This window comes from Galleria mellonella, unplaced genomic scaffold, assembly GCF_026898425.1.
Source record: "Galleria mellonella isolate WM207_F2 unplaced genomic scaffold, CSIRO_AGI_GalMel_v1 utg87, whole genome shotgun sequence".
Classification (NCBI taxonomy): Eukaryota; Metazoa; Arthropoda; class Insecta; order Lepidoptera; family Pyralidae; genus Galleria; species Galleria mellonella.
The window spans coordinates 2,993,454-3,007,391 of NW_026442166.1; the positions used below are offsets into that span (position 1 = coordinate 2,993,454).

The 13,938-nt window shown below is 32.7% G+C and overlaps 1 protein-coding gene across 1 annotated transcript in view; it reads right to left on the reverse strand.

Annotated features, from left to right (window-relative positions):
* The window catches only part of LOC113514910 (homeobox protein orthopedia-like), a 47,409-nt gene that overhangs the window by 4,272 nt on the left and 29,199 nt on the right, over positions 1-13,938 (reverse strand). Inside the window, exons 5-7 of the mRNA XM_031911307.2 lie at positions 2,329-2,494; positions 935-1,087; positions 215-343 (exon numbers count right to left, since the gene is read on the reverse strand). Of these exons, the coding sequence (XP_031767167.1) occupies positions 215-343; positions 935-1,087; positions 2,329-2,494 (448 nt within the window). The remainder of the gene's footprint in view (positions 1-214; positions 344-934; positions 1,088-2,328; positions 2,495-13,938) is intronic.

Sequence of the window (13,938 nt, forward strand, 5' to 3'; positions counted from 1 at the left end):
TGATAGTTTTTGATGATGCCGAACCAAACATACAGTCAGACATAAAAATCCCATGAATAGTTTTGGCTTTTATTACTTTTATTAAACTCCTCATATATTTTTTTTTTAAATATACATATATACCCCCCCTAATGGGGGAAGTCTATGTTCAGCAATGTTTATTTATTAATATATAATATATTATTAATTTATGTGTATAGATTTTGAACAGTACCTGACGCAGTCGGTGAAGCATTGTTGTTGGCGCAGTGAGCCATGTGGGGTGGTGTTGGGGATCCTTCCAGAGGTCCGGCTGACTGTTGGCCCCCACTTATGTTATTACAATATGACATCATCGTGTCCCCTGAAAGATATATAATATATAGATAGAGACTTACCAGAGGGAGACTTTGTACAAATGTCGTTTGCTTACGTACCTCTGTCTCATTTGTGTTTCAACCGTAAAACCGTTGTATTTGCATGGCTGTGTTTCGATTTGAAGGGTGGGATATGGCGTGAATTTACAGGGTACAGAGGCATAACACCTGAGTCCTCAGGAATGGCAACGCGTGAGGAGTATCATGGGCGAAATATTATACTCTGCTATGTCCATGGTACTGTTCATGTCTATAGGCGACGGTTACTACTTTCCATCAGGTGGGCCGTCAGCTTGTTTGTCATTCTAAGTTGTATAAAAAAAAACATAGATAAACTCTTTATTTGCATCAAGAGATACAGAAAAAATTGTGACAAATATAACAAAAGAAACAGTGTTTAACAAACGGACGATGTACAGTAAATCTTATATTTTTTTATGTAAATAAGAATGGCAAATAAGCTGACATATATCGCTAGCAATGGGGCCCACTAGTCTCCATTGCTAGCAATTCTCTCGCCCCTGCTTATCACGTTTGATTATGTAAAAAGACAAGATAGACAACAACAGATCTCTTACCTAATGAATTAAGAGGATAGTGTGACTGATACGGCTGACCGGACGCCACGGAGCTGATGGGGAGTGAAGGATTTAGGTCAGCAGCGAGCTGCGGCAGTGTGCTTGCTCCGAACCCGCCCATCGACACACCGCCTTGTGACAGCTGGCCGAGACCTGGAATTATATCATATATTACTTTTTTTTTTAATAATACGACAACCTTAAATTATATAGATAGAGTGTCTCCATACAAATGCTTCGAGAAAAGCGAGTCAACTTTTCTATACAATTTTGCGTGATAAATAGTTATGAGTGTTCCCTTTATAACTTCTATATTTATTTTGTTTTATAATTTTTGTATCTTTTTAATGCGTAAAAAGTCATTTTATTTATTAAATAATTAAATATCATATAGATACGTCAATATACTCATACATTATGTGCATAAGTACACGTATTTACAACACAGATAAAAAACGAGTCAGCTAATTTGACAATTAGCTAAGAAAACGTTGAGCCGTTTTTGAGACTCGATGCTCTATCTATATAATCTAAAGTTATTTTGTATGTAAATAAACATTTTCCTTATATTAATTGTCAATTGTACCTATCTAGTAGTATCAAAAAATAATACTGTCCTTTTCTTTTTTTTTTTTTTGTTTTTAGATCTCATTTTAGGGTTGCTTTAGACAAAAATACGACTGCTAACAATTAGGATACCGGATAGTCCCGAAACAAATTGGTATTTTAGACTAAAACACATGTAAGTTAATCCGACTTTTCTTACAGTTAAAATCAAATTAAGTTCACAATAATAAACGTCGACTTTCTTGAACAATATATAAAAGATGGTACCTATTTTAGAAGAAGATTACTGTATAGTGTTCTTCAAAAAGGGTATATCAATGTTCCTTCAGGGTCGGCAACGCGCACTTGACACCCCTAGTGTTGCAGGCGTCCATAGACTTACAGTAACTGTTTACCATCAGAAAGGCTGCATCGGGTATACTTGTTTGTCATATTTAGAAAGAAAGAAAGAAAGAAACTTTATTCTATAGAAATTTTTTGGTTCCTTTTGCCGGGTGTGGGACACTTTTTATATATGTTATTAATATTTTATATTGTAAGTATGCGACTACACCCACATAGGGGTTAAAAAAATTCTATTTAAACAATGTATATAAAATTAAAAAAGAAAAAACAAATCGTATTATAATAGTTTCATCCAAAATGAATGTATGTGTGCGTGCGTCGCAATACCTGCAAAATGAGGTGCGTGCTCAGCATTATGCTGTAGTGTCAGGGACACTGCATCGCTGATTTTGAGCACGAGCCTCGCCAACCCGCGGGGTCCTAATAATAACAATAATATTTGAATAATTTGACTAACACAGTGGTGCTCTCTGTATACTAACCAGCAGGCATTGACCAGGGTCTATCAGCGAACACCCCAGGACTGCAAACGTCGCCCGCCCCGAAGGGAGGGAGACCATGGGAGGGCAGCAAAGCACCGGGAGACCTGAACACGTTGGTACTCTTCTTGCGTTTCTTCCATTTCGCCCGGCGGTTTTGGAACCAAACCTGTTAAAAAGAATAAGTGTCATTAGATTACACCAATCACTTGATCCTTAAGCTAGAATGTTTTTTATACCACAAAGATGGCAAAGGTTGTCGTGTCCATTGCTGAATAGAGCCTCCGTATAAGGGAAGTTTGCCAGTAGTTGCCACGCTTGGCAGACGGATTGGCAACCGCAGTTAAGTTTTTATAGATGTTTTAAGAGGAAGTCTGCTTCCCATCCCTCTTCCTCCCTTAGTCGCCTTTTACAACACCCACGGGATAGGAAGGGGTGGCCTATTCTATACCGGGACCACTCTATACAGGGACCATTTTATACCAGGACCATTCTATACCGGGACATATTTCTGTAATGTATTAGGTTAAATTTCATTTTCCTCCCATATTATTTTTTTTACGATTGAAGACACTGTTTCTTCTTCTTCTAAAAATTTTGGGTTCTATTGAATTCATAAAGCCCCCCTATAATATTTTTTCTTATATATCTTCTATGTACAGACAGCGACAGACTTTGTACAAAAATCGATTGCTTGGGTACCTCTGTCCCATTCGTCTTTCAACCGTGAAACAGTTGTGTTTGCATGGCTGTGTTTCGGTTTGAAGGGTGGGATATGGCGTGAATTTACTGGGTACAGAGGAATAACACCTGAGTCCTGAGGAATGGCAACGCATGAGGGGTATCATGGGCGAAACAGTATACTCTGTTATGTCCATGGTACTGCTCATGTCTACAGGCGACGGTTATTACTTTCCATCAGGTGGGCCGTCAGCTTGTCTGCCATTCTAAGTTGTATAAAAAAAAATCTACAATTTTATTATTTGTATAGACAAATAGTGAGTGTAAACGCTCACAAACCCCATGCATTGAGATACCATTAATCAGACGAAGACCGCAAAAAAATCAACTAAACCTCTCCAAGATTACCCCCAAATCGCGGGTCATTTCTCATTCAACCCCTGCAGCTATTGATTCGGATAATATTGGGATCAACGCGAAAAGGCCGTGTGGTCCCACAAGTGGGACACAAACTGTCAGTGCCACAACATTAATGGGCAGTAACTTATTGTTTTTTTTTTAGTTCTGACATATTGGTCATTATAACAGCTGGACGGAAAATGGACAAATTTTGTTTATTATCTAGTGGGGACTTAAAGCCACAATGTTTACAGTATCAGAGTGACCTCCACACGGTTCATGGAGACTTCATCCTTACCAATCAATCCTAACTAGTACCTTGCTAGCGTATGAATGGCGTGAATTTACTGGGTACAGAGGAATAACACCTGAGTCCTCAGGAATGGCAACGCATGGGGGGTATCATGGGCGAAACAGTATACTTTGTTATGTCCATGGTACTGCTCATGTCTATAGGCGATAGTTACCACTTTACATCAGGTGGGCCGTCAGCTTGTTTGCCAGTCTAAGTAGTATATATATATATATATATATATATATATATATATATATATATATATATATATATATATATATATATATATATATATATATATATATATATATATATATATATAATTCATAATAAAAGAATTCATCAGTAACGTTTCTAAAATTTATATTTATTTATTTATTAGATACATAAAACAGATCATAACCATAAAAAAAAACTTAAGTAACAGTTACATTTGTAATTCAGCTAGGTTACAATACAATTACATTATGTGCTTGAGTAAAGCTGCTTCATGTAAAGCAAGCACATATAAAAAGAAAATATATAAAAGATAAAACTATATAGAAAAGAAATATTTCATATGTTCAATCATATTTTATAAAATTATACTGACACTAACATATTATACTGACTTTTACCCGTGACTACGTCTGCGTGGTCAACCGTGTTCACTAATAAAAAACTATCCTATGTCCTTCATCTTATAAAGTCCCTATGTGTATAACAAATTTTAAAGTGATTACTTAAGTCGTTAAAATTCTAAAAGATAACATACAAACGAACAAACAAACAAATTCATTTTTACATTTATAATATTAGTATGAAATTAATAATATTTAAATGGCCGTATGATCCCAGCGTAGAATAGGCCACCCCTTCCTTTCCTGTGGGTCTCGTAAGAGGCGACTAAAGGAATTTAATTTAACCGTTATTTTATTTTTTAATTTAATTTAGGATAAAAGGTACAAGGATGGGCAACACTCTCAAAACCTCTTAAAACCTCTCTAAAAGCCTAACTGCCGTTGCCAATCTGCCTGCCAAGCGTAGCAACTACTAGCAAACCGCCTGATGGGAGGCCTTTGCTAGTAGTTGCTACGCTTGGCAGTTCAATAGTAGACAGTTAATTGCTGAAATGATGGTGAATATTAAAAATAGATTTAATATATGACAAGGCTATGTAGACGGCATATTTATGTATATGCCATTTAAAAATTTAGTATATTTAAAACACTACAGAATTTATATTAACAAACGGTTTTAATATAACATTTGTAAAAATAAACCGGTAATGGCATACGCAACAAATGCATTAAAACAAAACAATACCTCCCCAACGTGTGAAAGTGACAGATACATTAAAATTCACATCGAGGCCACAAGTGCGATGGAGACAGAGGACAAGAGATGGGCATACTCATTTGGCGGGGTGTCAGAGGCAAACTTCCATTATTTATTGCGCGTCAGTGTTTCGTTTTGTTTGGGATCTTTGCATTTTTCCTTTGCCCAAAAAACATCGTTTGGAAAATGTTAGATGTTAGAGAAGTAAATAGGTGCGATGGCGGGCTTCGCGGCAGCGGTTTGCTAATTTAGCCATTTTTTTTTTTGGTAAATCTATCAAATTTTTGAGAATCGCCAATCACTAAAAAATATATGCAAACAAATAATATTATGAGAAAATTTATGAATTTTATATGTATTTATTTTTTATTGAAGGAAAACCTAAAAATTTTTTTGTAAAATAAAATAGTAAAGATTAAAAGCCAGTTATAGATGTTCATAAATAAAACAAAATTTAACCAAATGCATATATGCATAAATGCCTTTACCAGAGGGAGACTTTGTACAAAAGGCGATTGCTTGGGTACCTCTGTCCCATTCGTGTTTCTACCGTGAAGCAGTTGTGTTTGCATGGCTGTGTTTCAGTTTGAAGGGTGGGATATGGCGTGAATTTACAAGGTACAGAGGAATAACACCTGAGTCTATATATATATATATATACACTAATATAGTAAAGCGATAGCATTTGTTTGTTTGAATCTCTGGACCTACCAGTTAGAATTAAAAATAAAACTTACATTTCATAACTCATTACTTGAGCAAAGTTACAAGTTATTCAATATCACGATACAAATACGAACGAAACCGCGCGATACACCTAGTTTGTAAATATTTCTGTAAAGATATTTCCATTTGAATCTATTGGAAGTCACTGTCCACTAATCCCATGAGACCCATAATCCGGGACTAGGAGAATCAATATCGGGGTCGGCTGACGCCCGATCTACTGGTAATCCGGAGTCATTAGTCAACCGACCCGAGAATGTTTGACGATTTACAATCTTAGGGACGTATTACACTGTCAAACAATTATACGCGATCGTAGTGAGAGCAACTCCAAAATTTCGGAATAGAATAGATAGAATGCATAATCCATATAATGTCTCCCTACACCTACTACTAAAACTAGTTTTGCCAGACGCTTCTCTTCTTGCATGATCCCATTCATATATAATAAATTTTGCAAAATTTACAATCTAAAGAACTGTACCCTAAAAGAAACAAAATCAAAAGTAAGCGAACATCTGAAATCTATGAATTATGACGATACTGAAAACATGCTCTTGTTAATCATATAAATGAAAATACTGGTCACATACATACAAAAATACACACACACACACACACACACACAGAGAGAGAGAGAGAGAGAGAGAGAGAGACACACCACACACACACGCATGCACACACACTCATTCATAATACTTATTTATACATGTGTATTGGTGGTGAGAGAAAGAAAAAATAAATAAATAAAATAACTGTATTATACAGATTAGTTACACAATTGTGAGTACTGCTAAAAAGCCTATGTTTAATATCTATATGCATGTATATAATAACACGAGTACTGCTTGCTACAGGACAGGCTCAGCCTAGTGTAGGAGGCAATGATAAATTCTGTGCTAATACAAACATACTTTGTTAAATAAATAAATAAATAAAAAAAAAAATAAAAAAAAAAAAAGTCTTACTCGTTGTATTTATGGCATTGTCAATGCGTTAGAGCAGGATAGACATAAAAACGATAAAGAGAAAAATATTTAAAAGGCAGATGGCCTTTTAAATAGTCCGTAGAAGTCAAATTCATTAGAATATGTCTGACTTGGTTTTATTGGCCGTATGACCCTACCAAATTCAGATATAACCTGTTCGCATACTTTCTGCATAAATAGTATCGAATATTATAAATAATTTGGTTATGTTAAATTTATTATTGACAAACAATTGACATATCAAAACAATATTTTGTTTTTAAATATTAATTTTCGATTATAATTATAATTAATCGAAAATAATTAATTAATATTTACTAATCCCTAGTTCTTAGGAACAATTTATCTATGTATCCTTTGCTGTAACCGTGATTTTATTATTTACGCCATCTAGCGTCAATTCTCTGATGGACAATTGGTGGCTATAAAGAAAATAACTAATTATTTTTATATTGCATTTAGCTTTTAAACCATAACTTAATTTTTCATTCAGGGTTGATTTTCAAAATTTCTATATATAGTATTAAATCTATTCTTGTATTTAATATCTTCCTATATTTATTCGGGGCAGTTTCCCAATATCTAAAGTTTACAGTCATCTTGTAACGTACCGTCAAGTCGTGAGTGTGAAGTTAGCACTGAACTCCAGTATTTGTCCGTCGTGCTCACTGGTAGACTATACGTGCTTCTAGGGTATGGCCCAAATTAAAGAACGCGGCTATTGCTTGGTTCAAGTTTAGAGATGTAGCGAAAGCGATTTACATTCATTTCAACTAAGTAAGTTTTAGTCTTACATTATTATATTTACATGCACTATATTTTGTAAATAAATGATATTACTTTAAGACGTGATTGTAAAATTAATTTGTGTCTTGCTGCATTTTTTTACACATGTTTGAATTACAAAAAGTAGCAAATGATAAATAAATGATAGTATCGATTAACGATATAAATAATTGTCTATTTTCTATTTTACAGTATTTTGAAGAAAATTATTTTCTTATATTACACCTATTTTTCTTTTTTAATTGAAAATGGAATTTTTGTTTTGTTTTTATCTCAAAAAGGAAAAAAAGATAACGTTGAATGGGAAAATAGGCCAGTATTTGTTTTAAACTACAAATAGTTTTGCTGAAAAGGTAAGCATATTTAATTAATACTTTTTACTCGTATTTTCATTCGTGTGACCGCAATAAATTGTAGAATGAAATAAAAGACCTTCTTCACTCTAATAATTGACATATATACCCAATTTAATTTATAATTGATTAAACCATCGAAGTACTAAGAGGCAATAAATAAATAATTAAATAAACTCACTTTTTCATTTGTAATATTAATACAAGTAACTAACGGTTTGCTAATAAGTTTTCTGTAGTTAAAAGAACTTTTAAAAACAATTAAATATTTTTTAGTTTCTCTATTATACAAAAAAAAAAACATAAAAAATCAAATCTTTCCTCATTTTTAATATTAGTAATGTCTATTTCCAAACATCATTCGATCTATTATTTCTATAATATTGTATTCTCTCTCTCTCTCTCTCACACACTTTTCTCTCTCTAGCACAGTACGTCAAGAACTATTTACTGTTGACATATTCTACCTATTATGTCGTATTTTTTTTTCTCTTGCACTTTAACAGCGTTAACTTGTACGTTAACAGCGGGTTACTGTCCGCGTATTCTTGTCACTTATACCATACAACTAGATCGTGAAAGCGCTAACGAATTTCACAAACACACAACTCACGGTAGTAAATGTTAACTGTTGCTACTTCACTAGACTGGCTAGCTACCCTTGCTATAGTATTTCAAATTTTATAACTAACTGTAACCCGTGGCTATGCCCACTTAAATTAGGGTACAAAGTGTTATAAGTATGTACAAACCTATCAGTATCGACCAGACCCCAGCAGCGTCCCTCTTAAAACATCTGTAAAAGCCTAACTGCGGTGGCCAACCCACATGCCAAGCGTGACAACTACTGGCAAAACTCCCCTTATGGGGAAGGCCTATGTTCAGCAATGTAGTCCCCAAGATACAGGTCTGGCCTAGTTTGGGGACTGATGGTAATGCAGATATTTCCTCGTTGAATATAAATTGTAAAAATTGTAAATTGTACCTTATGCAACTGTATCTTTCTTAAATAAATATTAATGGAGAGTTAACGGCTGAAAGGATGACAATAATTGTTATGTTGTCCCTTGTATATAATTTATTTTATTATTTAATTTACGTCAATTATTATTTTTATTTCTCTTCTCATTGTTTTATCAGTGTCAATTTGTATTAATGTGCATTCAACGTCTTAAAAAAATTTTGTGTGCATCCGTAATTGGTATAAATGCGTAATTTGCGTAATGCGTATCCGTAATTGGTATAAAAGATACAAGCCCTGTATGTCAGTTAAAATTAATATCTGCGTTTACACTGTTGATATATTTTTAAAAATAAATAAATAAATTTGATAGACAATGACAAAACACTAAAAATTTGTTATTTATTAATTTTTTTTTTCTTTAATAAAGAATCGGATGTTTTAATATTCTCAACTTTTTTTTCTTAATTCAATAAAATAGTCATATCTAGGAGTTATTCTTAAATATATAGTGGATGGCTGTGTTAACATCTAAGCTTTGCTGTAGTCGTCCTGTTTTCAATAGTATTGTTTAATTTGTGTTTCCTTCACTTGTATTATATTATCATAGTCGTAGAATACCGACGGATCTTTATATATAATCTTCGTCAGATCCGTCAGTATTCTACGACTATGACGATATATTTATGCAACTATAGTGACTGTTAAATTATTCTTGAAGTGTTCAATTACGTATTGTCATAGCCGTCTGTTTGTCTTAAATAAGTAAATAGTTAAAATAGGTTCATAGGGCTTTTTAGTTTTTATAATTGGTTTATAAATAAGGGGGTGAAAGCAAAGATATGTCAAATGATTGATACTATTCTTGGGAGAACAAATACAAAAATAAACAACACAACAAAACGTTTTCTATTAATACAAAACGCGCCACTTCAGACTTTCCGCAGAATTCAACTTTGGCACTTTCATACAAAGTCGATGTGAACATTTAAGAGGCTGTAAATATCAATTCCAGTTGGAAACAGCGATCGACCGTCGCAACGGGACGAGACGGGACGGGACGGGACGGGAGGTACAACCCTGTACTTTTCTTTTTAAATTTTTACGCGACTTCTCAACTCGTCTGATTTTTAGCGATTATTTTACTTCAGCAATTCTGAACCGATTTTCACAAGTCTTTTCACAGTCGATAGAGTTTTACGCCTATCTTGATTGATTCCATTTTCAATCGTAGCAATTAAAACTGGGATTTTTCTTCGCAGAACGAAAAAGTGATTATTGCGAAACAAAATCCATTTTTAATTACATGTTTCCACGTTCTAAGTCGAAATATACTTTTTAAGTATAATTGTTATTCAAGTAATTTTTTTAGGCATTTTTGTATAATCATTCTTTAGAGTTGCGTGCCAAAAAGGTACAAAGGTATTCTTATTTTGCGTCTTTGTCCGTCTGTCACAGCGCTATATCTCAGCAGCTACTAATGCTATTTATTAGTTTGAAATTTGAAATAGTCATACATATTATTAGCCTGCACATATTAATTTGGAAATAATTGAAAAAATATTTGTATCTTCTTTAGGGGATAAAAGGGATACTACAAATTTTAAAGTTGATCTACTAGTCCAAGTGGAATATCATAGGAAAGGTCATCATTTGTAAATTTTATAAGTGACTTTATTTTTTTTTTACGCTGCGTAGTTTTATATTTATAATCGAAAATATGAGAAGTTTTATTAAGTTTTAATACTAATATTAGGGGGGAAAGGGATTGTTAGTAATAGAGACTAAAAATCCTATCATTGCTAGCAATATACCTAACCAGGTCGACCTCCACGCGGTTCCCCCTGGAAACTATCATGATTAATTCCTGATGAATTCATCATGATATATATATATATATATATATATATATATATATATATATATATATATATATATATATATATATATATATATATATATATATATATATATATATATATATATATATACCTACATTGTTAAAACATGAACATTGATAATGTTACAGTATGTTCATAACATACTGCGAATTTATATTATCATAAAAATACTTAAAACATACTAAAGAATTAGATACCTTATTATTCCAATTAATTTTCAAATAAATTTACTTCTGAAATTTGCTTTTATTAAAAGATTTTCCGTATGACGAGATAGCCACCTTAAAGCCCTAAAATTTAATTAAAAACGCAACAGACAAATACAAAAGTAGACACTAATATACAGTGTATAGTATATAACATAGAGCGAGGCACATAGACACGTACAGCGATACATAGGGCGCAGTGGGGCTCGCTCAATACACACGCGCGCAAGCGTAAACGCTCCGTCACCTGTAGTGATGCCCAATCTCTACAATACGTATTATCGACATCGATTTAATTTTTAAAACTCACGTTCCATTTTAAGTTTTAAATTCGGAATTGCTCGTAATGTAAATACGTGTTACCAGAGGGAGACTGTATAAAAGTCGTTTGCTTGGACACCTCTGACCCATTCGTGTTTCTACAGTGAAGCACTTGCGTTTGCATGGCTGTGTTTTGGTTGGAAGGGTGGGATATGGCCTGAATTTACAGGGTATAGAGGAATAATATCTGAATTCTCAGGAATGGCAACGCATGGTGGGAATCATGAGCGAAACAGTATTTTCTCTTATGTCCATGGACAGTACCATGGACATAAGAGAAAATACTGTGAAGTGTGTCAGAAAAGACTTATGTTCATGGTCTCATATCTATAGGCGATGGTTACCACTTTCCATCAGGTGAGCCGTCTGTTCGCCATTCTAAGTTGCTTAAAAAAATGCAAATGCGACCTAAATAATTACAAAACTATTTGACCCATGACAGATATTATTCATGTTAATATATATTCTTTATTGCACTTAAACAATATATTCGACAATTAGTTTAACAACTTGTTAGCAAGGGAGGACTTATCTTTGTAAGAGATCTCTTCCAGCCAACCCAGTGTAGTTAGAGAGAAAATGATTTAATTTCTTATATATAAATATATATAATAGGGCATTGGGTTTGAATAAATAAATAATGGATATATTTGAACGAAGCAAAGCTTATACCTATAGTACTAGATAAATAATATAAAAAAAAATACAATTTTTCATAATTAAATAATTATTATACATGGATTATACCCAGATCGATACGAACAAACATATAATCCAACTTGTGAACATGTTTTAACTGTACAAGAATGGAATCTATTGTGTTTAATGAAATTACTAAGCAAAGCAAGATGTTACAAAACTTCCGGATGAAATTGAAATTGTAATTGTTTCTGTCTATAATAAATTCACTATTGTAATATTTTGTAGAAAACAATAAAGAGTATCTATCTATTCATCTCAAAAATAATAAGCATAGCAAATTCATTATCTTCTAGTTGTTTACTTGTATACAGATATTAATATTAATTCCTACTATATTTTCTTTTTTCATTATAATTTAAAAAAAGAATCCTGCTAACAGAAAACAAAAATTAAAAAAGGTAAACTTTAGCTCTATGGCGAGAGGTACGATAGTAAAAATAAAGATAAAAAAATAGCTTATTGTTATTTTAAATTCGTTTACCTATTTGTCTGTTCCGTCTCTAACAAAATAATTTGAAAATTTTTTGCAGCAGCAAAATAAAAGAATTCTTTCCGATTATGTTCACAATTGTAATATCATACGAAATAAGCACACTATTACCTTACCAGCTGCCTTGTTATACAACTTGCTTATTGACTATTCATATCTTTGCGAAAAAAAACCTTACAGTTATTTGTTCGATTAATTATTCTTATTAACACTCTGCGATAACCGGAGAGTAACTCGAAAGTTTAAATCGACATACAAAATTTCTGTTAGCAAATCAATAAGTAGTCTTAAGCTAAAATTATAACTTGAAGGGATCAGATTTTAGTGTATTAAAATGCCTTTGCATGAACTTGCTAGTACTATCCAATAATTTATAAATAAAAAAAATTGCTTTAATATCTTATCCTTACTTTAGCGTGATCATTGTTATTTCAATGTAGCAAAACGGCAATAAATCACATACAAATTGCATTAGTTTTCTATTTTATTTAAACGTTATACCTTTATATAAAAATAAGTGGGTATATTAAAGGTGGGTAATACATATATAGCGTGAACGAACGTATAACGTGTATAGAACGTGAGTTTTAAAAATAATATCTATATATTGTACTTATTATATTTACTAGTACCGCATTCGAGTATTCTGACACTTCCCTATGGTTGACTGGGAGATTCTCTCCCAGTCAATCGCTTGTAGCATTAAGTCCGCCATGTACACATATTTGTATTAATGAATAAATATATATATATTGACCTAATAATAGATATTTTAGATATCGCTTATCCAAAATATCATATTGAAAAGATGAATTCGCTCGTTATCGCAATGGATGGTCTTCCAATATCTAGAAGAACTCAAAATATACATATCGGATATCACCCATCCCTACTGAGTATATTATTTATGACATTTTGTATAATACAATAAAAAAATATGCTATATAACAGTATATTATAATACTAAGTAAATCCTGTAACTTTGTCTGCATGAATAAAAAGAAAAAATATTTTTATGTTAACCTAGACTATAGTCTATCGCCGTACGAAATTTCTGTTAAAATCATTTAGCTGCTTAAGCGTGACTAAATAATAAACAAGCTTACATACAGCCATCCTTCCAGCGAAACTTGTAATAGAGTAAAATAATATGATACAAATATATCTCATTCATCACACAACACATCACATATTAATAGATAAAGTTGCGTAATATATATTGGGGAAACACTACACGCTATTATTAGCAAAGAGGCCTTTGATGTCTCCGTACGTCACGTCACAGTTAAAAGCACATTAAACGCTTTGAAGATAAACAACACGAGACCAGAGGTAAGGGAATCACTAAAGATGGCTAATATATAGCAATATGTATATATTGTTGCAATATCTGTATATCTATGTATTGGCTCGATAAAAGATATGTTATATATCGGTGGTCCAATTAGTAATATTGAAATGAAGCATTCGATTAAAATGAATATAT